Source organism: Phasianus colchicus, chromosome 27 (genome assembly GCF_987193195.1).
Source record: "Phasianus colchicus chromosome 27, bPhaCol1.hap1.1, whole genome shotgun sequence".
Taxonomy (NCBI): Eukaryota; Metazoa; Chordata; class Aves; order Galliformes; family Phasianidae; genus Phasianus; species Phasianus colchicus.
Window position 1 is genome coordinate 305,559 of NC_143462.1, and position 26,862 is coordinate 332,420.

A 26,862-nucleotide genomic window follows, 5' to 3' on the forward strand; every position below is an offset into this window, starting at 1 on the left:
AAGAATAGCAAGAAGTATGAATCACTCTCTTTAAGGGACAAACCAGTAATTTTAAACTCCTGTATGGTAACTACACTGAAGAATTATTTCAGCAGCAATATCACCAATATTGCATACTAATTTACAGTTCCTTACTTATGAATACATGAACGGAAATTATTCTCACAGCTAATCCAGTTCTTATGAAAAAAAGCCAAATCAGTGTAAATTTCTTTTCAGAAAGTCAAAGGTGACCCCTCCAAAAAGAAGCTGATGAAAAATGATGAGAAATCTGCTTCAGGTAGAAGCATGGGGAATAAACAAACAGCACCAAGTGATAAAGCCTGAAAAACTTCATCAAGCAAAATAGAAGCAATCCAGGAAATTTGGAAAAACAACCACAACAACAACAAACAAAAATAAAACAAAACAAACTTAAGAACTCGAGAAAACAGAGGGTAAAGATGAGAAAGAGTGATAATGGTCCTAATCAAGAAACAACTAAAAAAGAAAACCTGAAGAAAACCTGAAGTGGTAAAAGCTTGAGTTGTAGTTTTAGATTAAACAAAAGGAAATCAAGGCCACACTAGGGCAGTTAGAAGGGAAAGGTTTAATAAACCACAGATGTAGAGGAACAAAGAGTGTATTATTCAAGATAAAGTGTAGTTTAGAGAATACATGAGTAGAGAGGATATCTTGTCTTTTGGAAAGATGAAGGAAAAGAGATTGCAAGAACACATGGTTCTGCTGGAGAGAATACAGTGAGCTCTTGAACTCTGAAAGAATACAGAAATTGCTGAAAGGGAGTGTCATGAGAGAGAATGTGTACAAATAATGTATGAGCCAGAAGAATGCTTGCAAAGAGAAAGGGAGCAATTAGAAATAGAAAGGTAAAATCTAGAGGGAAAGGATGGAATGAGAGCATTTTGAAAGAGAGCAAGTTCTTATTGAACAGGAACATCAAAAAGAAGCAGAGTGAATTGCTTATGAAAGGAAGGCACTTCATGGACAACAACTTCATTATGAACAGGGAAAGAGGAATGCTTTGAAACATCCACACAATACATATCAAAGAAGAGATTATCTTTACTGGAATGAACGTAGCTCATTCTGATTCTAGTTCCAGAACATCTAACAGTCTTTAGAAATCTCTCACTTCGCTTCAATGATATAACAGTAAATGATTAAATCATTTTCTTTGTAAGGAAAAGATGTATTTAAATCACTCTATCAAAATCTTGTCATTCTTCTCTATTGCTCTTTTCTTTTTCTGGTTATTAAATGATATTTACATCTTAATCTATTTTGCTAAGATACAGAAGTCCTCCTATTTCAGATGCTAAGATCTATTCAGGGGCATTTGACCTAGAAGACTTTCTGAATTTTGGAGTACTTTGTTTCATATAAACATGAATAGAACTACAGGGAAATCACAGAGGAATAGTATCTCTTCCAAAGGAACAAAAACCTCCTGAAATAATAAAGCTTCAAAAGAAACAGAAGCATGAAATCAGATTATTTACTTTAAAACAAACAAACAAATAAACCTACCTTCCATTATCTTATGTTCATTATATTGTTTTCTTTCTTTTTCTTAAGCTACTTAAGACCAGGTGCTTAGAACTGTCTTCATTTTCCTAGGAAGGAGAACAGCTTTCACATTCAAGTAGAAGGACATATAAGCATGTTTGAGGACAGTCACAGATTGTAATTCTGCCTCTGAGGATCAATCAGTAGTACTTTTTTGATGCGTATGAAAGGAATATTTGAAATAAATACTGCATTGACTTCGCATCCTATGAAGGAGGTCAAAGGAAAGAATTTAATTTTCTGCTGTTTGTAAAGTCCCCTATGTAGAACATATCACCTTTCCCCTAAGATCAGCTGGTATCTCTTTGTAACATCAGCATAAGTTACCTTGACTGTCAAGCATGTGACTCACATTCTAATCAAGACTTTGACTAGATTTTTGTGGGTTTGTGGGTTCTCAATATGTAGCTCATGAAATACAAGTATCCTTTTCATACCTGGATCAGTCTTTCAGTCATGCAGTTATGTTCGTTTCATTATCAATTTACATAAATTAATATCACACACTTTAACAGAGTCAAGTAAAAGTATCACATATTTCTAAAACACGGCCCTGAATATTATGCTTTGAAATCATTCAATTAAAAAAGAAACAGGACTAATCTTTGATTGAGTAGCTTTCTTTTATTCCTAGCTAAGCTACCAGCATGTGCACTGGCCTATATAGTAATTCAATATAATAATTCACCTAAAGATTACATAGCAATTATGTTTAAGAGTCATTATGTATAGAAAGATGGTAATGACTTATGTTCCTTCTACAATGACTCTCAGCTATTTAATATCACGATAATAACCATGACAAGAAATGGTACTTAGACAGTAAAACATATTGTTCCTATAATTGAAGCGTAAATATACAATATTTTTCATCCCTAGTCACTAAACTAACTACCATTAATAGGAAAGAGACAGTATATAAGTGTATACATATATGTTTATATATTTGTTTATATATTAGTGCACGAGAGAGACAGGAAAAGAGGAAGAGAGACAAAAACGTGGTAAGATAGGAAAAAAGTAACTGACAATATTGAAAATAAATATATGCATTTAAATAAGAAATATAAATCTAATTACTTTAAACCTGATTTCTCCACTGTTGGATTTCCTGAGATATGGATAAGCACTATTGACATGTTAAAAATACAACACCACTTTCATCTGGCTAGGAAAATGTATTAGCCCTTAATCCAATATATTTCTGTGATGCCACATTTAAGCAGTTTTCCTCTGAAGAACAATAAATCAGAATATCTCGAAGAAGGTGTTAAAAAATCTGGTGACAAAAGTGACCCCAATTCCAAATCTCAAAGGAAAATAAGTCACCACCCACAGTCTTATTACCTTATTAGACTTGGGTAGGCTTGTTCAGATATTTTTTGCCCTATACTTGTGTCTACTTGAAGAATTTTGTAAATTTTGGTCAGTGAACAAAATCTGTAAAAGAGATTCCTTTTTGAATTCCAAAATAATTCATTTAATTAATTACAAACAATTTTGAATTAGACTCAGACTCCAGAACTTCCCTATTTCCTCTTTTTTCTGGTGACGGAAGTGTAACTATATGTCATGGTTTTAGATTTTTGTTCTCAGTATTCCACATCATAACACCATGTAGTACATGTTAAAGCATTAATGCTCCTGTTCCATGCATAGTAGATACTTCGGGGTACCTGTTTTAGAAGAGAAGAAGAACTATATCCCCCAGAGGACTGCTCACTGTTCTGTTACCATTTCTGCTCAGTGGGAAAGATAAAAACCATTCGTAGATCTCTTGACTTCCCTTTTTTGATTTTCTGGCTCATCTCTGCTCCCAGCCATATCACCTCAGCTTAATTAGAGTAAGGCTTCTATTTTTCAGACACTCTCACTTTAGTTATTAGCTTCAATTCTAATTACGTTATATTATATTGCATTATAGTATGTTATCTTGCATTCTGATATCTTATTTAGTAAATTAGTTTGTTTCTCCTCAGATCATTGCCACTGTGCTGTTTTTAGACCCATCTCCCTACCTTTTCCCCTTTTCCTTTTCCCAGGGCTTGGATTCGCAGGTTCCCCTGCCTCATTAGTCTATTACCTATGTTAGTGTCTGAAAAGTGCTAGAATAGAAGTAGAATAGTGCATAGAGGTGCTCATTCACAAAAACTCAACAGTGATTTCATAACAGCTAATTTAGCTACTTTGATAAACGTTACTGCCTTGAATTACTAAAAAATTCCTGCTAAGAGCAGGTGTCAGTGAATTTACATTGGACAGAATAGCAGTGTACTTTCCAGAGAAATGCTTGTGAATATATCTGAAATCAAGCCAACAATATTCATAGGAAATTTACCATTCACACATATTTCAAAATTGCCAATGGCTTCTACACGATCAACTCTGCACACTTCTTACAAAACATTTCACTGGGATTAAAAATATAAAGGTTCTGTACTAATGATTGCTGGCAATCTTAGGTGAAATTTTTCTCACTTTTTTCACTTACATTAACTCCATTTCATCTGACATACTTTTTAGATTAAAACATTTTTAGAGTGAGGATCTTCACTTTCAGCATTCTTTTCTTAACATATTATGTGAGCCTTATGCTGCTGTATGGGCACTAATGCATATACTAATTCTGTACGACTAAAAAGCATTAACCGTGAATCTATCCTTTAAAAGCATCTATCTTTCAAACACGTAAAATGTATCAAAGAGCCTCTCGCTGGGCTACCATATTCCACACATGTAGAGTATTTTCTTGTTGTTATTAATCACGGGCACCAAAATATCATTATGAAAATTTAAGCACATAAACAATATATTATGAACATACTGCTCTGATGACCAAGAAGGCCAATGAGTTCATTGAAAAGAGCATGGCCAGAAGGTCCAGGGAGGTGATCTTCCCCCTCTGCTCTGCTCTGGTCAGGCCTCACCTGGAGTACTCTATCCAGGTCTGGGCTTCCCAGTACAAAAAAATGCAGGGATCTCCTGGAGATAGTCCAGCAGAGGACCACAAGTGACCTGGAGAGTCTCCCCTATGAGGAAAGGCTAGGTAACCTGAATCTTTTCAGCCTTGAGAAAAGAAGACTGAGAGGGGATCTTATTAATGTCTATAAATATCTTAAGTGTGGGAGTCAAAGGGACATGGCCAACCTCTTTTCAGCAGTCCATGGGGACAGAACAAGGGGAAATGGCCATAAAGTTGAGCATAGGAAGTTACGAACCAATAAGCGAAAGAACTTCTTCACAATGAGGGTTACAGAGTACTGGAACATGTTGCCCAGAGCTTTTCTTCAGAGGAGGGGAGTTACATTCAGCTAGATTGAGTCAAGGTTAGATATCATGGGGAAGACAGAGACCCCCATGCTTTCTGGGAATGCAGAAAACTGCGTTTTCATCAAAACTTACTATAGGAAGTAGATTAATTATCTGTTAATATATATTCTGCTGGTCCTATCGTCTGATTTCTTGACTGAACAAGCCTACACATGCACTGTGATGCTGAAAATGCTTATCACTATTTATAGACAAGATTATTCCTACCTTAATGGAGAAAAAAAAAAAAAAAGCATGATAACATCTAGATAGGAAAATTCTTTTTATTAAAGGCCAAGAGGAAAGGAAAGCAAGAAGAACTCTTAAGAAGAAAGTGGAAAAGAAAGAAATCAAAAGGGAGAAAAGCTTGAAAAGGGAACGAGGGGGGGAAGAATGAAGTAAAGAATGCTGAAAGTAGGGACTGTTCAAACCTCACTAAAATTGGCTGTAGTGAAGGGGCAACAGGATCCCTTCTCTGATAATGGGGGAATAGAATTTATTTATTTTTTCCTAGAAGTTCATATTGTGTTGCACTGGTGATTAAAGGTGAGCATTGCTTACATATAATCATGGACTGGCCTGGGTTGGAAAGGACCATAATGATCATCTAGTTTCAACCCTGCTGTCACGGGTAGGTTTGCCAACCAGCAGACCAGGTTGCCCAGAGCCACATTCAGCCTGGCCTTGAATGCCTCCAGGGATGGGGCATCCACAACCTCCTTGGGCAACCTGTTCAAGTGTGTTACCGCCATCTGAGTGAAAAGCTTCCTCCTAACCTCTAACCTAAATCTCCTCTGTTTCAGTTTAAGACCATCCCCCTTTGTTCTATCACTATACACCCATGTAAACAGTCTTTCCCTTCCTGTTTATAAGCTCCCTTCAAGTATTTGGAGGCCACAATGAGGTCTTTCTGGAGCTTTCTCTTCTCCAAGTTAAACAAGCCCAATTCCTTCAGCCTTTCTTTCTTTATACAAGAGGTGCTCTGGTCCTCTGATCTTAGCAGCCCTATCAGGACCTGTTCCAAGAGCTCTGTGTCTTTCTTGTGCTGAGGGCCCTAGGTGTGGATGCAGTACTCCAGATGGGGCCTCACAAGAGCTGAGTAGACGGGAACAATCACCTCCCTCTCCCTGCTAGACACTCCTCTTTTAATGCAGCCCAGAACATAGTTGGCCCTCTGGGCTGCAAATGTACACTGATGGTTCATGTCTAGCTTCTCATCTGCCAGTACCCCCAAGTCCTTCTCTGCAGGCTGCTCTCAAGGTGGTCTTCCTCCTGCCCTTATAAATACCTGGAGTTGTCCCAGCCTAAGTGCAACCTCATTAGATTCTCAGGGGCTGACTTCTCCAGCCTGTTCTGGTCCCTCTGGATGGTTTCCCTTCCCTCCAATGTATCAACTGCACTGCTCAGCTTCGTGTCACCTGCTAACTTGCTGAGGATGCATTTGATGCCATTGGCCAGACCATTGACAAAGATGTTGAAGAGCCCCGTTCCCAAGACTGACCCTTGTGGGACACCACTTGTGACCGGCCTTCACCCTGACACAGAACCACAGATCATGTCCAGCCAACCAGTTCTTAATCCATTGAAAAATTCCCAGGGAACTACACGCTGGTGATCCTCACCTCTGTACCTGGGAAGATCATAGAGTAGGAACCATGCGAAGGCACCTACAAGATAAAGAGGTGATCAGAGACAGCCAGCACAGCATCACAAAGGGCAGATCTTGCCTGACCAATCTGATGGCCTTCTATAATGGAGTGACGGTATCACTGGACAGAGGAAGGACGATGTCATTTACCTCGACTTCTTCAAAGCCTTTGACATGGTCCCTCATCACATCCCTATCTCAAAATTGGAGAGGTATGGACTTGAAGAAGGAATTTTTCAATTACTTTAATTTCAATTACTTTACTTCAATTTCACTACTTCCTATAGTAAGTTTTGATGAAGTAATTTCTAGCTTTCTTCTGATGTTTTTATTTTGGTAGTTTGTAATATATTATTAAATAGCTATTATTTTTGTCTGTATTTCCTATGACAAAAGTTCACTAAAAATGGAAATTTTTCTAATAAAGAACTGATCAGCAGTCTCTTCAGATAGAATCTGAACAGAAACTTCTGTGCTTTTTTTTTCCCTGAAAGTCAATACAGTTTAGAACCTGCTAATCCTGACTGCATCTTTCACTAATGTTTGAGGTCAAAAAGCTAAATCTTGAGGGGAAAAAATAAATAATACCTGAAAGCTTACAGTAACTAATACACTTTGAAACAGCAATGATAGAATATACTGAATAAATGTATCTTCCACGTGAAGATTTTTATATCTTCTGATGAGTTATGCAACTTATTAGAAACAATGTTAAGAAAAACTATTGTAATTTTATTTTATGATTTTTAATATTGTGCTTGCTTCAAGCTGTGAACTACTGTTGTTCTCTTAAAAAAAAAAAAAAAAAAAAAAATCAAGGAAAATTGCACCTAGGTATGTATAAGGATTATTTTTAATGCTAATGTGTGAAGATTATGCAGAAGCATACTTTAGATACGATCCCACTGATTCTTTGACTCACAAACATCCATTAAAATTGAAAGATACATTGTAGATAAGCCAGCTTCTTATGTGCCTGAAAATTGAGTAACAGATTTCTAATTTTAGAGAAATTACCTGTTTATATATTTTTTGATAAAACACAGTCAGGATATGTTTTGAGCTTTTAAGAGGGAAAGTAAATTTACAAGTAAAAAATTAAAAACTGTATAATGTAAAAGCTAAAAGCAAGTTTAATAATTATCGACTTATATAGATTGGTGTAAAATTTTCAAATTATCAGAAAAAGTCTGGAAAGAAAGAAGTATTCAAAATTCCAAAAAATATTGCAATATTATTCCTGAAGGATGCTTTCCCAGGATTTACTGGGATCTTTACTGGACAAAGTATTTCCCCTTCAGCTCAAACTAGCTGTGTGCTCTGGTGGCCAGGCAGGGTCCTGTCCACCTCTCCCCAGATGGCCACCTCTGTCTTGGCACCAAACTATCCATCCCATAAGTTTACCACTAGCTGGCGGAGTCCCAACTCCAGTACCACCTTGCAGGCTCACATGGCCATTCCTGGTAATTCTTTTGACAACAAAAGCTCCTGTGAGACCATCCTTCGCATCTCCATCCTTTTCCCTTGCCAAAATCTGTCATTTCTTCTTCCCCAAGTCCTCAGGAATAGGGGAAGGCAGAGACCAGCATTCTCTGAGCTGCTGTGCCAGGACAACAGAAGGAATCCAGCAGAAGGACCTGAGCTGACTGGGGCCCTGAGAATGTGTCAAACAAGTTACAGAAGTGGCTACTCATGTGGAGAAGATGACTTTGGTTCTGACATGAAGCAGCCTGAAGTTCAGCATGAAGGTCATCTTTTCAAGATGAGGCATATTGAACAATTGATTCAATAAATAAAAAATGAGTAATACTTAAGAAAACGAACTCACAAAAACAACAAAAACAACACATATTTCTCTCTCTATTTTTTCCCCCTTTTGGACCTTGAGAATCTGCATGGGGATTCTTAAGTCCCTACCTGGTGACCCTGGTATGAAAAAGACATTGCCACATGGAGCAAGAGCTCAGCCAGGGCTGGTGAGAGTCCAGGGCACCCAGCAGTCGCAGCAAAGGCTGAGGGAACTGCCTACAATCAGTATTAAAAAAAGTGAGTGTTACCTACAGATGCTTACTGGGATTGTGGAAGATCATGAAGCCTGGCTTTTCTCACAGGTGCTCAGTGACAGGAGCACAAGCGGCACCAGACACATGCTGCAGCATGGACATCTTCCAGCTGGGAGAAAAAGACTGTCCCCATGAGGATGCGTTCCCAGAAAGCATGGGGGTCTCTGTCTTCCCCATGATATCTAACCTTGACTCAATCTAGCTGAATGTAACTCCCCTCCTCTGAAGAAAAGCTGTGAGATTTTAGCTTGGACAAGGCTTTGGAGATGATTTATTGTAGCCTTTTGATACATACAGTGGGCTTAAGAAAGATGGAGAAAGACTTTTTCTGATGATCTCTAGTGACAGGAGAATGGGGACAATTTAAATTCAAAGATATATTTAGATTAGAATTAAGGTAGAAATCTGTCACTATGAGGCTGTTGAGGCAGTGTAACAAGCTGCCCAGAGAAGCTGTGGATGCATCAGTGGAAGAGCTCCAGGTCCAGTTAAATGGCACTTTAGAGTAACCTCATCTAGTGAAATGTGTCCCTACCCAGGGTGACACTTAGTAGAATGAAAAGGCTCTCACTGTGAGGGTGCTCAAACGTGGAACAGGTGACAGAGATACAGAGGATCTCAATCCTCCCCAGATTAACCAGATATAAGTAAGCTTCACTGAATCTAACCTAAAGAACCAACAACCAATGCTTGCAAGTTGTATTCCGTTCAGAGGCTTTCCTCAGGAAACGAGTCAAAGAAGAGAAGCTATGAAGCAGCGGTGAAGGGACAGCTGTCCCACTTACCCCATTAGTCCAGTGGACAGTTCAATGGTACAATTTTCTGCATCTATACAAGGCATAGAAAAAAATATAAGAAGTACCCAAGCAAAAGGGGTGCGTTGAGATCCTCTGGTACCATGGCAACACTGATGTCACCAAAAACAACACAACTAACTCAGTTTTCTTTAGTTCAGTAACAGTCTGTATGATTGTTTGCAATTTAGTCTTCATAGGAAACAGAATCACCGCTTTTCTCTCTACCTGAAGAGAATGTACACAGGGGTAAAGTGATGGGGGGACAGACACACTTATACATGCATCACTAAGCAAGAGCATCCGTAAATAAAAGCATGCTACATAAATGCCAGCTGTGGCTAAACAAATAGAATCACAGAATCACTCAGGTTGGAAAAGACATTAAAGATCATTGAGTCCAACGACCTAACCTGACTACCCTAAATAGCCTCTGCTAAATCATCTATCTGAGCAGCACATCCAAATGGTTTTTAAACACATCCAGGGATGCGATCTTTTAGGTAACAAAGAACTTTTTTATAGCTATAGTTTTATAAAGTTATTCTCTCAAGTTGTTCAATATACTTAGAACCAAAAGGGCAACTATGTACCATGAGAAATAACGAAAAATAAGGAGAGAGAAAACGAAGGAAGAAAGGAAGTAAGAACATGTTTATATTGAAAGAATTAAAAATCCACTCTTCAAGTTTCTGAAAAAGAAAAATAGAGATGTTACCATGCAAGGAATTAAGCAATAATTCTTTTTCCAGCAACCAATACAGAAATATGAAGTTCTGTTTGGAAAAATAAATGCTGAAAACAATTAATAATGTAAAAAAATATATTTATTTTCAGAACTCGCTAATTACATACATTCTTCTAAAAGTTTGAGGTTCCTTTATTAAAATAATTTTCTAATCTAGAAGTTACATAAGCACTTATGTGAAAAGGAAAGATTTATAGATTTCTCATGCAAAGGCTGCTCTGAAAGCAATGCCTTCTATTTTATTTTGTTGGCCCATGATATCAGAGGTAGACATCAGTAGTATAACAGTAGAGATTGAACGTTCCCACCAATATCCCACTAGATTTTGTTGCCATGATGGCAGCATAGTGGCAGTCTGTGAAAATTATATCTGACACAGAAGTGCACATGAAACAAAGATATAACTGAATTCCTCCATGTGGAAAAAACAGCATCCATTGACATTCTTCAATACTTGATGAATATTCACAGAGATTTAACAGTCAGTGTTAGCATAGTGTGTTAGGTGGTGTGTTTCAGCAGTGGTGACAGTAATAGTGGATCAAATCTGCTGCTCCAGGCTTTTTTTTTTTTTTTTTTTTTTTTTAAACAATACGCGCAGCATACAAGCCCTTCTTCAATCACCACCAAAAATGCATAGCTAGTCATGGTGACTACATTGAAAAATAATCTTCTGTAGCTTAGAACTTATTCTATTTAAATGGAAACTATATTATATAAGATTATGATGATACAATTTGATAAATGGGAAGCATTACTTTCAGAGCAAAGAAAATATTTAAGGGAATGTATTTAAATCTTATTTAATTTATTGTGACTTTCTAAAAGATAAACAAAGTCCAAGTGTCCCATAAAAAAAAAATTAGTATTTCTAAATCAATTTTTCTGAAGGAGGGCCACAAAGATGATCAGAGGGATGGAACACGTCCCCTGTGAGGACAGGCTGAGGGAGTTGGGCTTGTTCAGCCTGGAGAAAAGAAGGCTGCAGGGTGACCTCTTAGCAGCATTCCGGTACCTAAAGAGAGTCTACAAAGAGGAGGGGAGTCAACTCTTTGAAAGGGTAGATAATGGCAGGACGAGGGGAAATGGTTTGAAGTTGAGGGAGGGAAGATTTAAGTTGGATGTCAGGGGGAAGTTCTTTACAGAGAGAGTGGTGAGGTGTTGGAACAGCTGCCTAGAGGGGTTGTGGATGCCCCATCTCTGAATGTGTTCAAGGCCAGATTTTATGAGGCCCTGGGTAGCCTGGTCTAGCATTAAATGGGGAGGTTGGTGGCCCTGCATGTGCAGGGAGGTTGGCGATCCACAATCCTTGAGGTCCCTTCCAACCCTGGCCATTCAGTGATTCTGTTATAACATCTGTACATTCATTGATTATACAGTATTCCATCAAAAAACCTTAAAAAATCTTTTAAAAATGAACTAGCAATACATACTCTTCTAAAGGAAATGCTGAATGATTTAAAAAAGTGTTCAAGTGTAATTGAAAAATGTTTGAGTATGCAACTGAACATTTTGGTGGGATATGTATGCATGTAAAATAGATTTTTTTTAAATCTGACTTTGATTATGCATCCACTGATGCATAACAAATGTACTTGTATGGGATACACATTGCTGTTGCAGATCACAAACCTGTGGTGCCTGAGAATATCCACCAGTAACTTCACTACAGCTAGACATTTAAAAATAATGGACTGCTCAATTTGCTGTGGTTTCAAGAAGTTGATACAAAAATAAAACATTTTTTGTATCAGACTAAATATATGTTAAAAGAATGAAAAATATATGTTAAATTTTAATATTTCATTTAAAAATTGTACCATTCTTAGGTGCTGAGTTGATGACAGGGCCTGCTGGGCTGCTGTGTGTGTCTGGGGTGCCCTGTGCTGGACACAGCCAGAACCAAAATAGACCCATACCTATTACTGTTAACCACTAGAGATAAGAAATTAGCTGAAGTCTGTTCTCACTTACTTTCATACCAGAATAACAAACACTTGCAAAGAAACAATCACAACTATTTCTTCCTGGGGAGTAGGTAAACAACCCACACTTTAAATACTTATAAAAAAAAAAAAAAAAGTTATTTTTGATCCTAAATCTGCAAAACTCTACTGTTTGAGGAGTACCATGGAGCAAATGAGGAAAATCACCAATTTTTATGATCTTCAAGATAAGAAGTCCCCTCTATGTAAAAACAAATAAGAAAAAAAAAAAGAAAAAAAAAAAAACATGCTAGAGAGTACATTAGAAAAGAATTAAGCTTTCAAACAGAGCATGTTTTCAAAGAGATCTTCAAATGTTTTCACAGTTCATTTCCCTCACTCTCCACTGTTTTAATACAAGTACTGAGACATGCACCTGTAATATCAGAAAAAGTAAATACCAAGCTATGCTTGCAGATGTTGAACTGTGACTATGCTGGCTGAAAATCAATTACATAGAAATTGTAGAAATATCCAGAATAAAAATATCTAAAGAGAAACAGAGAAAAAGAGGGTTGGATGCTTCGGATAACTCTTAAGTGTTCTATTCACTGTCACAAACAAAGCTACTAAGTTTACAGTGACTGCTGATAATTTTCTCAAATCTGTGATTCTTTTTTTCTCCAAAATGAAAAACAATTTTAATTACAATGATTTAATACAGTTGCTACAAATATGAGAACATGATTAGACAAAACATATGCTTCAAAATGTTTCTTCCTATCTATCATTTAATATTTTTATGCAGTTCCATCACTTCTATGGTCATAGAAGTCCATCTTTTCATTAAGACAGTTTAGTGAACATTATTATTATGAGTAATAAAATATTATGAGAGGTTGGCAAAGAACCATTTACATGGATTATGAGACCACATAAGTATCTTCACAATTTAGGTGGAAAAAAAAAGTGTAAAAGAATAAATATGTATTCATATGTTTACATACATATGGACATATAGTTCATTCAGCATAGGGAGTTCCAGTGGCCATCAAGACACTTCATCAGTTTTTTGATCGTTTGTTTGTGAGCATAGGCTGATGAAACAAAATGTCCACTATATCTATCTAGTGGCACTGGACAAAAGAAAATTGGTTAGGTTCCACACAAGTTAAATAGTGGCTTTCTTATCTACTTTAAATATTCCCTGTGATATTTTGATGTAATATATAGTTTTGGAGAGAATGGAGTTTCTGTGAAGTACATATGGCAACCATAGGAGAGAGTGATGGAGATATGAATAGTTGGTAGCAATAGCATGACAATGGCAAAGGAAATTACAAGTATCACAGAAATTTTTCTAATGATGAATACAGCTGATGAATGTGGAATTAATAGTGAAGAGGAACAATGGTTTCACTTAAAGTCACTACAGGCAAATAGGATTAACTTGTCAAAATCTGTTCAAGCTCTAATTTTTAGCACTTCAATATTTTCAAAACAGTTATTGTAAATATTCCTTTCAAATACTTATGGCTTAAGCCTTAACAGCACCTCCAAGTCTAATTTTTTTTTCTCTTGTAAATATTCACATGACCAAGATTTTGTTCACTGTACTATCTAAGGAGTAAATAATCTCCATAAAAAATGTTCATTTCTTCATAAAACGATAAGGTCTGACTTGTTTATTTTTCTTCTTTTCTCTCCTTCTTATCTTAAAAAGTGCTGTCAAAGACTGTTCAATAGGAATGCTACTGTTTTTTTTGTTGTTGTTTGTTTGTTTGTTTGTTTGTTTTGTATGCATTAATCTGCTGCAGTATTGTGATTGAAGGAACTATTCGTATGGCAATGATTCTGCAGGAGCTTATTATGAACTTCAAAAATCAGTGATAAAATACAATATATATTGTAGTTGTCATAGCCTCCAGATGCCTTGAATTTGCTGATTGTCTAAAAAATTCATAAATGGGAACATGACGAGAGACATCTATCTATCATGTCTCTTTACTCTCTGTCTCAAAAAGAGCTTGAATATAAATATTCCATCAGCTTTGCATTAATGAATTCAGTGGATACTTTGCCTTCTGTAACATTACTTTCTTTCCTATGACTTGCTTTTTGATAAATTTTTCCTATGGCTTGCTTTCTGCTAAATTATGTCACTGCAAATGTAAAGATCCTTTCCCCTCTTTTGAGTGTATTAAATATATTATATGTACCTGAAACTCTACAAAGGGGGTGGGGGGCAAAATGCCTCCTATACTGTCAGAAAAGAGCAAGTCTGACACTGCCTTATGACACTAAATATGGACAAGTCTCTGGAGCTGGACAACATGTATCTCAGAGTCCTGAACTAACTGACTGATGTGGTTGCCAAGCTACTCTAAATCATTTCTGAATATTCATGGCTGTCAGGTGAAGGTCCTGGCAAGTGGAAAAAGGAATCATCACTCCCATTTTTAATAAAGGGAGAAAGGAAAATCTGGGAGACTATCGACCAGTGAGCCTTACCTGTGCCAGGGAAGATCACAGAGCAGAACCTCCATGAATCTACTCTAAGGCATGTGCAAGAAAGGGGAGGGGGGTGATTCAAGAATGCCAACACAGCTTCATCAAGGATAGACTATGCCTGACCATAGAAGTGCTCAGGTTGGAAAAGACCTCAGAGACCATCAAGTCCAACCACAACCTAACCAAACTTACCCTAATTCTAACAACCCTCTGCTAAATAATGTCTCTGAGCACAGTAAACAAATGGTTTTTAAACACATTCAGGAAAGGTGACTCAACCCTGCCTCTGGGGAGCCTATTCCAGTGCTTAACAACCCTTTCTGTAAAGAAGCTTTTCCTGATATCCAGCTTAAACTTACTCTGGCACAACTTGAGACCATTTTCCGTCATCCTGTCACCAGTGAGAAGAAACCAACCCTGCACTTGCTGTAAGCACCTGTCAGGTACTGGAAGAGAGTAATAAGGTCTCTCTTCAGACTCCTTTTCCCCAGACTAAACAGCCCAATTCCTTCAGTCGCTCCTCATACGGCACATTTTCCAAGCCCTTCACAAGCCTTGCAGCCCTTCTTTGGACCTGCTCGCACCCCATGTCCTTTCTGTATTGAGGTGCCCAAAACTGAACACAGTACTCGAGGTGAGGCCTCACCAGTGCTGAGTACAGGGGCCAAATTACTTCCCTAGTCCTGCTCACCACACCATTCCTGATCCAAGCCAGGATGCCACTGGCCTTCTTGGCCACCCGGGCACACTGCTGGCTCGTATTCAGCTGACTGTCCATCAATATACCAGGGTCCCTTTCTGACAGGCAACTTTTCAGCCACTCCTTCCCAAGCCTATAGGGTTGCCTGGGGTTGTTGTGACCAAAATGCAGGACCTGACACTTGACACTATTGAATCTCACACGGTTCACCTTGGCCCATCAATCCAGTTTATCCAGGACCTTCTGTAGCACCTTTCTCCCCTCTGGCAGATCAACACTCCCTCTCAATTTGGTGTAGACTGCAAACTTACTGAGGGTGCACTCAATCCCCTCATCAAGATTGTTAATAAAGATGTTAAATAGAAGCGGCCCCTGTACTGAACCCTGGGGGACACTGCTCATGACCAGCCGCCAACTACATTCAACTCCATTGATCACAATTCTTTGGGCTTGGCCATCCAGCCAGTGTTTCACCCAGCAGAGCATACATCCATTCAAGCTATGGGCAGCCACCTTCTCCATGAGAATGTTGTGAGGGACAGTGTCAAAGTCTTTACTGAAGTCCGGGTAGATCACATCGACAGCCTTACCTTCATCCACTAAATGGCTCACCTTGTCATAGAATGAAATCAGGTTTGCCAAACATGATCTACCATTTGTAAACCCATACTTACTAGGCCTGATCCCTTGGTTGACTTTTAATTGGTCCATTATGTCTCCTGAGATTATCTGTTCCATAATCTTCCCTGGTACTGAGGCGAGACTGATAGACCTGGAGCTACCAGGATCATCTTTCCGTCCTTTTTGAAGATGGGTGTCACATTTGCCAGTCTCCAGTCCACTGTGACATCCCCGGTTAGCCAGGACTGCTGAAGGATGATGAAGAGTGGCTTGGAAACCACATCCACTAACTCCTTCAGCACTCTAGATGCAATCCATCTGACTCCATGGACTTTTGAGCATTCAGCTTCTGGAGCAAGTCCAAAACCATCTCATCGTGGATTATGCAGGGCCTATTCTGTTCCCCATCCCTATCTACCAGTGCAGGAGGCTGTGTTCCCAGGGAGTAACAAGTCTTACTATTAAAGACTGAGGCAAAGAAAGCACTTAATACCTCAGCTTTATCCTGATCCTTGGTCACCATGCTGCCCTCGGTGTCCAACAAGTCATGGAGGTTCTCTCTAGCCCTCCTCTTGCTGTTGATATATTTATAGAAATATTTGTTGTTGTCTTTTATCTTAATGACCAAGCTCAGTTCTAACTGGGCTTTGGTTTTTCTAATTTTCTCTCTGCACAGCTTCACTCCATATCTGTAATCGCCTGGAACAGCTTGAAAAGCGGGCTCATGTAAAATCAAATGAGATTCATCAAACCAAAATGTAAGGTGTTGCCACTTGGGTTGGAGCAATCTCAGATATGTGAACAGACTGGGAGAAGTACTCAATGAGAGCAGCTCTGTCAAGTAGAACTTGGGGGTCCTAGTGGATAAAGAGCTGGATGTGAGCCAGCATTGTGCACTTGCAATTTGGAAGGCCAACAGTATACTGGACTGCCTCAAAAGAAGGGCAGCCAACTGGGTAACAGGAAGAAGTTGTCCCCCTCAGTTCTGTTTTTGTGAAGTCACACCTGAAATACTGTGCCCAGGTCTTAGGCCCTGAAGACAATGAAGATGTGGAGCTGTTGGAATCAGTCCAGAGGGCAGCCACAAAGATGATCAGAGGGCTGGAGCACCTCTCCCGTGAGGTTCAGGAAGTTGGGCTTGTTTATACTGGAGAGGAGGATTGTTTTTCTGGGGAGACCTCATTGCGACCTTCCAATACTTCAGAGGAGTTTATGAACTGGCAGAAAACCAACTTTTTTCATGGTCTATTAGTGAGAACGGGCAAGAATGGTTTTAAATTAAAAGAAAGGAGATTTAGGTTAGATGATAGGAGGAAATTTTTTATTCACTGTGGTAAAGGACTGGAAAAGGTTGCCCAGAGAAGATGCAGATGCTTTTTCCCTAGAGGCATTCAGTGCCAGTCTGGATCAGGCCCTGGGCAACCTGATCTAGTGGTTGATAACTATGTTCATGTGAGGGCATTGGAACTACATGATATTTAAAATCCCTTCCAACATAAGTCATTCTATGATTTTAAAATGAAAGCTACAACTCCCGTTGACTACAGTATATTTTTTTTTAATGTTAAATATTTTGTTTGCTTCTCTTCCCACACAGTTAAAATCTTTTCTAAATTTGACATCAGCACTTATTCACAGAGAGAAATGTAAAGAACATTTTCAATCTTACTGTAGAGGGAGCCTTTAATTAATTAATTAATTAATTAATTAATTTTTGTGACTTCCGAGAGATCTATTAGAAAGTAACGTCGCAGATCTCATCTGCAGTTTCAAACATAGAAAAATCTCAAAGCAAGAAGGCAAGCAAATAATTAAATGAATAAGAGCACCTTGAAAGGAAATATTTTGTAATTTTACAAACTTCTCTAGGGAATAGATGTCATCTCTAATTCTCTTTTAAAGTTGAACCTTTTTTTTAATTCACATTGCTGTGTAAGGAAGAATGTAGTTTCCATTTCTGACACACAAAAAATAATGTGTATTTTATCAGCATACTCAAGAAAAATAAGAACAAATCAATATGGCAATTAATGACCACGTATTTCAATATGTGGTTTAATGAGAGTTCTTAATACTCTGAGACTAATAACCAGATTGCTGTATTGTGCAATGAAATATTTTTCTTAAGCACTAAGTTTATGACTTTCCAATTAAACCTTTACTATGAGAAAATGTGCAAGTTCTACATCTGAAATATGTTCTCAAATATTCTCTAAATAAAAGACTGCATTCAATATAAACCTACAAACTTGAAGAAAAATATATGATTGTAAGGTATTAAGCAACCTTTTGCTTTAGGTAATGTTTCAAAAATTTTCACAAATTGGATTAGATGCCCATGTTTTAATCAGGCTTAAAAAATTGCTACTTATCTATACAGTCAGTTTCTTCACTGACAGCAGGATTAATCTGCAAATCTCACTGGTTAATGACAATGCTTCAATATACAATACTAATTATAGGGCTAAAAACTTTGCTCCTGCTGAATTCCATATCTATGGAACAATGTAACTTTACATAAGTTGCTCCAAATAATGCATTTGAAAACAAGTTTGGAACTCTCAAACATTATTCTGTTTTTCCAAGAAGTCATAAGACAGTGAACTTTTCTTCTCAACTGCGCTGCTGCTGTCTACTGGTTTCAGCATACTGACTCAAGGACAGCCTGATTCCTGCTTCTAAAATCTAACAGTATTTTAGGAGAGGGTTTTTTTGTTTCTTTGTTTTGTTTGTTTTGTTTGTTTGGGAGGAGAAAGAAAAAAAAAGTTCCTATAGACATATAAATGTAAAACATTATTATTAATGTCATTAACAAAATACTGAAATAACTTATAATACTAGCAGTTCAATGCTTCTCTTCGAGGAAAACAAAAGGTTAGGTTTCTTACTTCAGTTGTCTGTGAAGACAAATTTTATCAGTATTTTTTTAGTTGATTCATTATTTCCTTGATAGATGTGTTTTATTTTTCTCCAGAAATATGCAGTCTTTCAAGCAGACAACTTTTCATTTTGTTAGCCAACTATGCTTTTCCTCACATTTAGTTTCAGACTCCAAATTCATCTTGTAACGTGCTTACAGTGCATTAGATATCAATTTAATTAAAAAAAAAAAAAAAAGGAAACAAAACAAAAACCTAAAACCTTTTGCTTGTAAATATTTTTGGCTAAAAAAAAAACAAAAAAAAAAACCTACAACTTAAAAATATTTTCTTTTTTTTGTTGTTGTTTAAAAAAGTGTTGGATTAAAAAAAAAAAGTTGGTTTCTGTCTCCATATACTTGTATTTGTATTCAAAGTAGATATACTTAAATGTAAAAAAATGTAATCATGATGTGAAATCAACCATGTTATAGTGTTGGCTACACTTAAAACAGCATATAAAATATTTTAATAGAGTGATGGCAAATTTGGTTCATTAAGAGCCTTGTACACAGTGCTACCTAATACTTCAGATGATCACTACCTTTTTGAACAAGAACCAACTTGTTGTAGGATAACCTACAGTTCCTCAGATAACACATACAATGTGTTTTCTTACAAACGTATCCAACACCCATGAATTCCCCCAGCACAGCCCTACCAACACCGCAGCAAGTTTGATTTGATTTTTCAGCTAAGTTATTTCAGCTGTTAAAAAATTATCTAAGTTTAATCTAAATTTTAAAATGAGGCTTTAATTCTTTGCATGGAAATAGGAAAAATAATACCAGAATGTGATTCTCAATAGTGTTTAATGAAAGCACATAGCCAAGTCAAAACAACAGAAATCACAAGATATTTTTGCTAGTTAATTAACATAATTGCTAGTTACCATGACAAAGTGTTTCAATAGGCCTTAAATCACTTGATGTCAATGGAAGAGTCTTCAATATAGGTGCTTCTTAACTTGTTCTAACTTTTTTTTTTTTTTTTTTTTTTTTTAAGATAAATCTCAAGTATTTATTTCCCCTAAAACACCTACAAGAATACTGTACTAAATTTGCATAGAAATAGGACATCAGACATTTACAGTTTGCAGGCATGTGGACTTCACGTAAGCACCCACAGGATCAAATTCAAGGAATGGTATTTAGAAACTACACTTGCTTTTCTTAAAACTTGATCTGTTGTGCTCTTAACCACTTGCACCATTGCTCATCTCGTTTTTTTTTTTAGAAGAGATTCTAAAGTTATACTCAAATATTAAAGGAAAAATCTCTGAAAAACATGTCATATTTAGACAAGATGAGCTTCTTCAATTGAATTTTTACTTGTTTTATTTTTATCTTTGTCATCAGGCAATGAATTATGTCTTGTTTCCCTCTCAAGACCCAGCATGAAATGTATCTGAATGCTATCTTTTCCTCAACTGGTCTATTCAAGTCTTCTGCAAAAACAATTTTGAAGATCAAAAGTAGTGATTTCAAAGCACTCTTACTAATTCTAATGCTGTATTTCCTATAGAAGAGCTAACTAGAAACTCAGAATAAAGGATACAGTAAATATTAAATTAAGCTCCAGTTATTACAATTAGTAATCCTGGAATATCTTCATGCATTTTAGCAAAAAGCACTTGAGATTCAGATTTAATCTGAAATTCAAAGACAGTTTCTATTTACATTTTTTTTTTTTAAAGGAATATAATGGAAAAACTTACAGTAGGAGCAACCGTAGACCTCAATTCTTAACCCAATTTGGCCTTCTCCATTCCAATCTAAAGGAACTATACGTACATAGCGAGCAATGACTGGGTGTTGCAAATCATGTCGGACCACACTATCAGAGTTTGTGTTTCCAGGAAATGCCTAAGGGAAAGAATAAGAAAATTATTTTATTATTTCTATCTCATACACTGTAAAGATTCTGTTATGAAGGAAAATTTTAGGTAGTGAAGACCTCCGAGTGACTAGTTAGCACTTAAGTTTGGTTAAAATGTTTTCTTTGATACTGAGCAAATGAACAGTGGTTTTAAAAAGTTTTGTAGTGCTCACAACACAAACACTGTAGCACTGGAACCTCGTGCTTTCTCCACAATAGATACAGTAAATTCAGATAAGAGCTGCTGCTAGATAAGAAAGTATTTTGCATCACTGATCCATTGCTCAGTTACTAAAACATTTATAAAGATGTCCAAAAGGGTTGTTCTGTGACAAGATACCCATCCTCTAACAGATTACAAACAGCAGTCACTGTCTTGTAAACAGAAACACTGATATATCCTATTTCCTACAGCAGACCCTCCAATTTCTCAAATTTCCAGGAATACAAAGATCTTTCTTTATTTTTTATGTACTACCTTCTGGAAAATGAGCACACAGTTTCTCTCCTAACCATAGTTACCTCCCACAGCAAAATCAGCTCTTTTTTGACTTTGGAAGTCAAAAAAGTACAAAACACAGTACTCTGTCATGGTTTTATAATTTTGTTATCGGTATTCCACACCAAACATCATGTAAAGCACGGGTAATTAAAGAGTTAATACTCCAGTTCCGTGGACTGACATCTTTCTGGATGCCTGGTTCTCAGAAGAAAGGAAGAACTACACATCCCAGGGGACTTCATGTTCAGAGAGGAAGATAAGCCATGGGAGGGAGTCATGGGATCTTGCTCTCTGGCTCTCTTGCTCACTGCCTAGCAGTGTGTGGGTCTGCTCCCCAACCGTGTGCCTTCAGTTCAAAGTAGGCCTTTTAGTTTCGGACACTCTCTCTCTCTTATTTGATTTATTAGCCTCAATTTCAATTATATTATATTATATTGTGTTATCTTGCATTCCGATATCATGTTTAGTAAAATTAAGTTTTCCTCCTTAGATTGTTGCTGCTGTTCTGGTTTCTGGGCCCAGCTCCCATCTCCCTTCCCTTCCCCCTTTTCCGTCCTGTTTTTGGGCCAGGGGGCCTATGGGCTTGCTGCCCCCTGTCGAGGGCACACGTTGATCTAGATAACTCCGTGACAGACTCTCAAGTAAAATTTAAAAATGACTGAAGTAAATTCAGTGCTTCTTTTGTAATTTTGTACCTCTTGGTAAAAGATTTCATAGTACTCTGCTTAAAAGTAAATGATATCTATCTGTTAACATAACAGATTTTATTGTCTTTTCATCTCATGCACAAACCATTTGTTTTCTAATGGTAAATGTTGAAGATTGCCATTTAGTTATTTTCAGCATTTTCAGAGAAACATCATAAGTCTTCATGAGTAATTTTCAATAAAACGAGTACCTTGGAGCAGTAAACAAAGAAAGGTGATCTTTGCCACACAAATAAACCCATATAGAATCCTATAATACATTCAAGTACTGGAAATAAAAAGAAATGAAGAAACAACTAGGCTGTAAATGTATCTACTGCAAAATATAGTCATCAGAATTTTGTAAAGCCAAAAATTTAGGTTGACACTTTGCATATAGATACAGCACTAGATATTTCAGATGAGTATCCATCTTGTATACTGCACAGTAGATCTAGGTGTAGGTAAAGATTCACAGAACCCTTTCCTTGATGAGCTAAAAAAAAATAATGCATGTAATATTTTTTATAAGGTTGGTTGTTGTACTGCTGCAATTATTGTGCTAAATAATGATGAAGACACTCGCGGCTTCATAGTAAAACTTGTTAGGTACAAAAATTAATGCCTGTGAAGCACTTCCATATTTGAGTGCTAAGCATTTATGAGAAATACAATAGTTCTGTATTCTGAGCTGAATAGCAGACAGACAACAACAAAAAGCACAGGCTGAACAAGAACTAAACAATCTATTGAATAACTGCCTACCATCTCAGATTTAATGCTGTTATGTCCTTGTTAGCAATGCCTCTGTACCATCAAAAACTATGGCAGAAAGTCACAGAGATTCAAAGGACCGCTTTGCAACAAGCTCCTCGTATACTGCATGAACATTCTTTCATCCCTGCAGCACTCTCAGCTAAATCAGGATCGCCCCACAGAAATAATTCATTTTCACTGCTAACAGTCTTGCAAATTGGCCGACCACAGCTAGTACCATTTTCAAGACCTGCTGCTTTGTGCTGCCAATCAAGTTTCTTAGCTCCTCTCCCCCCTGCCCCAATGGCAGTCACACTTCATGATCTCTGCTTTCCATGCTGGAGCTGCAGCCAGTTGGACTTAGGTTTCTCAAGTCCCTTTCAGTCTCAGGAGGGAATAAAACAGCCAGAATGGAATGGATGCAATGGGGCTCTCTCTAGGACACCTGCTGCCTCAGAAGAGTTCACATCTACTGGACAGCTACAGAGCTCCTACAAAAGCATCACACACAAACAAGGAAGGAAAGAAAAACCCAGGACACTGTGCAGGGGTCCTACCTCTCACTAGGTGATACCTGTTTATGTCCATCCTCTGTACACGGAACTGCACCTCATCTGTTCCCCACTTCTTCTCCCCCGCTTCGTACAGGCACTTCAAGACATTAGGGGTGACAAAGTAAGGCTCATGGAGAAGACTGGGCGTACAGGAGATCTTAAATCCCTTGCAGCTAGAGCACTGCTGGCACGTACTTGTCTAGATCACGGATATTTTCCAACAAGCACCTACCAGGCACGGCAACCCACAGCCAAAATCTCATTGCCCCTGCCAAGTAGCCAGCCTGTCGAGAGACCTCTCATTAGAGACTTGCAAACAAGGCTAAAAACATTATTTCCATTTCACAGGCTGGCTTCTCTTCACCACGCATCACCTGCACAAGAATAGATTGGGAAGCACATTACTACGCACCTGAGCATCTTGCTGAGCATGGGCATCATCCACATACATTCCTTCATCTCTGTTTCCCTGCAAAGACACAAGGATAGAAGACTCAGTTCACCAGAGCATCTACTGGAAGCAACTCCTGAGAATTCCCCACTCATGAAAAGCTGCTGGGGATGGATAATGGAGTCCTTCAAAGGGAACACTAGCTTACAAATGAAATGCAGCTCAGATGTACTTTGGGCTTCCTTCTGAAACGAGCAGCAACCCACTTTACTGGGACATTTAAAGAAGAGCCCACAGCACTCATGCACACCCAGAGTCAGAGTTCCCTCCCCGGAGAGGCTGGGTTTGAGGTCATGGGACACACAGGGTGAGAAAAAGCCAGCCTGGAGCTCCTCACCACTGAGTGCAGAGCTGTGCCCACAGCTCTGAACATTCACCCCCTTCTCCCCTCAGCTTGGCTCACCATTGCGAGGGACACGAGGACCCTTCGAAACATGGGAGATGTGTCAGATACGATGCCATCCTCAAGGGAGCAGCCATATTCCAGCAAGAACACACACACAGCACCCGTTAGGAGCAGGGCCACCACCTGGGTGCTGCCCACAACATTTGCCAGCTGTAACCTAGCTAAGTACAGAACTGTGCCCAGGGCTCCCAGCAGCACTGCAGCACTCCAGCCATCATCATTACTGCTACAGCCTCCAATTAAGAAGCGCAGACAGGAAGAAACTGACAAGAGAGCCTTTTGCACTCCTTACGAAGCTTGTAGTTCTCATTAATGCCACAAATCTCTCCATTGGTGCGAAAAGCCAGAATTTCCATTGGGCAACCTTCATCTGCTCCTGCTCCCTAGGGAATCACCAAGGCAAGACTTAAGATACCAGCACCTGCTTGTGACGTGCAACCAGGTTTCTTTAAGAGAGAGAAGACATGCATAACAAAGCAGTAAGTCCTTGGCCAGAACTTAAGCAATACAAAAGGAAGATTTCCAAACCTTCACAGCCCTCCTTAGTTCGTGCACGTCATACATGGTGGTGGGAGTCATCACCCCAATGATCACCCTCTCAAAATTCCCACTCAGCTCCGACTTCAAGTCATCAATCAAATCCTAGAAGGCAAAGAGGAGAAAGGAGTTGGCAGAAGGGACGGCCTTTGAGGACAGAGGAACTGAGCTGTTCAGCACTCCTCTTCAGGCTCCAACCCTCCTTGCATCAACAACTGCTCTGAACTGAACAAGAACAAAACAACCTTGGTCAGGTGAAGTCTCTGCCGACCTTTCTCTTGTAGAGATTGGGTCGTTTTTCACTTTGCGCCCAAGTGACACAACCACGTTCATGCATCTCTGCAGACCACCCACCCTGCCAGTAGTGCTCTTAGAGGTGATCAGAACTTGCTGACGCTGGGAAACATTTAGTTTGGTCAAGACGTCAGTGATGGCATCTTCATCCGTGCCTGCAAGAAACAAATGGAAGCTAGTCAGGATGCTTGCACAAGGATCAGAAGTGCCCTCTGGTCTTGTGCCACCTCCAGTCCCTCACACAGCCAGCTCTCAACAGCTCCAGGACTACATCGATGCACACAAAGCTGCCAGGACCCACGCCACCAGAGCAGCTGCATTTCGGGACACGAAGGGCAGTTCTGTTTCCACTTTCCAACAATTTTTAGGGCAGTTGTGCAGCAGAGCAGTGCAAGCAGCTATGCTTCCCTCTATCAAACCACCAGAGCAGCCATTCGCAGTGCTGGGGAAAAAATAAAAGTTGACCATGGAGGGAGATCAACTTAGCAAAGCCCTTCATGGCCTTCCTGAGAGCCTGCGCTTCTTGCTCAGCGCTGAAACTTGAGACCCCCTCGATTGTTGCCTAAGGCCACAAGAAAAGGATTTAGCAAAGGCAGACCGACGCACGCAGAGTTGAACTGGAAAAAAAAAAGAAGACAAACATGAAAGATGTGAACACAGAGATAGTAAAACTCCACCCACACAACTGATGCTTCTCTCTCACTTCTGTCTCACACGGCAGCCTGTTCTAGTGGGACTTCCCAAGCATATCAGAAAGAAGCCACGGGGGCACAACTGCATGGAGAACATATCTCCATATTGCTGCCCACGGAGTACCTGGTTTCCAGTGAAACAAAAGCTGGACCACCCGGCATCTGTGTTCAGGCCCACCAGGCCTTCTTCCTAGCAGTTCTCCACGTCAATCATAAAGCAATGCGCTCCCATCATAGTCCTAGTCCTGACTTCTCTTGTAGCAGGTAAGGACCAGTATTCTGCACCATTCCTTTTGCTCTGCTCGGCACTGGGGAGGCTGCAGCTGGAGAACAGCGTCCAGCTCTGGGCTCCCAGTACAGGAGACAGCTGGACATGCTGGAAAGAGTCCAACGCAGGGCTACCAAGATGGTGAAGGGACTGGAACACCTCTGCCATGACAAGAGGCTGAGAGAGGGGGCTGCTCAGCCTGGAGAAGGGGAGCTCAGGGGGATCCCACCCACGGCTGTAGAAGTTCCGCACAGAAGTTTGTCCTGATATCCAACCTAAACTTACCCCATGCCTGTGTGTCCTGCGGAACCCCACAGATGTGACAGTGGGCTGCTTCTCAAAGGAAACCAGTGCTCGGCGTCGGGAGCGGTGGAGGAAGCAGCTGATCCTGCCAATAACGCTGCCATCGCGCGTCCCTCCCCGGGACTCCCACACCTTCCTCTCCCCAGCCCGGCTCGGCTCCTCGCAGGCTGCAGACACTGCTGAGGCACTCGCGCTCCAGGCCGTCATCTTCCTCCCGTGCTGCCGGACCGCTCTCTGCAGGGCTGCGCTGAGCTCCTGCTGCTGCACCAGAACCGCAGCTCCCGTGCTGACGGACGGCGGAGCTTCGTGCCGGCACCCACAGCACGCGGCCCCCGGGCTGCTGGCGGCACGGCAGGATGCTCCCGTCCCCGCCTCCCTCCCACCGCCCCTCGGCTCCGGCATCCTCCCGTTATCCGCCTGAGGAAACGAAGGCCCCGCACAGGGCTCTGGACGGGCTGACCGACGGCTGATGCCAACGGAACGACGTTCAACACCGCCACGCGCCGGTCCCGCACTTCGGTCACGACGACCCGAGGCATCTCTGCAGGCCGGGGGCAGAGCGGCTGGAAGGCCGCGCGGAGGAAAAGGATCCGGGGGCGCGGGCCCCGGGTCCCCGGAAGCGGAGCGGGCGCGCGGCGCGGGGCAGCGCCGCGGGCAGCCGGGCCGGGGCCACGCGGGACGCGCGCGGTGATGACGCAATGACGGCGCGACCGCGGGCGCAAACGACCC

The 26,862-nt window shown here is 39.8% G+C and overlaps 1 protein-coding gene across 18 annotated transcripts; it reads right to left on the minus strand.

The window, feature by feature from the left end:
* Nucleotides 1–1,015: 1,015 nt before the first annotated feature.
* On the minus strand, nt 1,016–26,797 carry LOC149914767 (annexin A4-like). Of its 18 annotated transcripts, none has more exons than XR_016460115.1 (7): nt 25,112–26,797; nt 24,931–25,025; nt 24,568–24,681; nt 23,595–23,651; nt 23,203–23,279; nt 20,524–20,671; nt 1,016–1,616 (listed from the first exon to the last, which is right to left on the minus strand). XR_016460115.1 is itself a non-coding variant. In XM_090125591.1 (6 exons), exons 1-6 carry the CDS (start codon nt 25,188–25,190, stop codon nt 11,147–11,149), a joined length of 504 nt encoding a protein of 167 aa, XP_089981717.1. In that variant the 5' UTR covers nt 25,191–26,797; the 3' UTR covers nt 8,404–11,146. The 18 variants fall into 18 exon arrangements, 9 of the variants coding, with proteins under 9 accessions (XP_089981717.1, XP_089981714.1, XP_089981716.1 ...); XR_016460113.1 differs by lacking the exon at nt 1,016–1,616 and adding an exon at nt 8,404–11,157; XR_016460114.1 differs by lacking the exon at nt 1,016–1,616 and adding an exon at nt 19,094–20,253.
* Nucleotides 26,798–26,862: the final 65 nt, after the last annotated feature.

Bases quoted from the DNA above. Each gene is read 5' to 3' on its own strand.
- LOC149914767 (XM_090125588.1), bottom strand. From the start codon at position 25,190: ATGCAGCTGCTCTGGTGGCGTGGGTCCTGGCAGCTTTGTGTGCATCGA. The intron at 23,652-24,567 runs GTTTGGAAATCT...GTGTCTTTGCAG, and splicing joins AACTAAGGAGGGCTGTGAAG to GGAAACAGAGATGAAGGAAT. The intron at 20,672-23,594 runs GTGCGTAGTAAT...TCTTTCCCTTAG, and splicing joins ATGCTCAGCAAGATGCTCAG to GCATTTCCTGGAAACACAAA.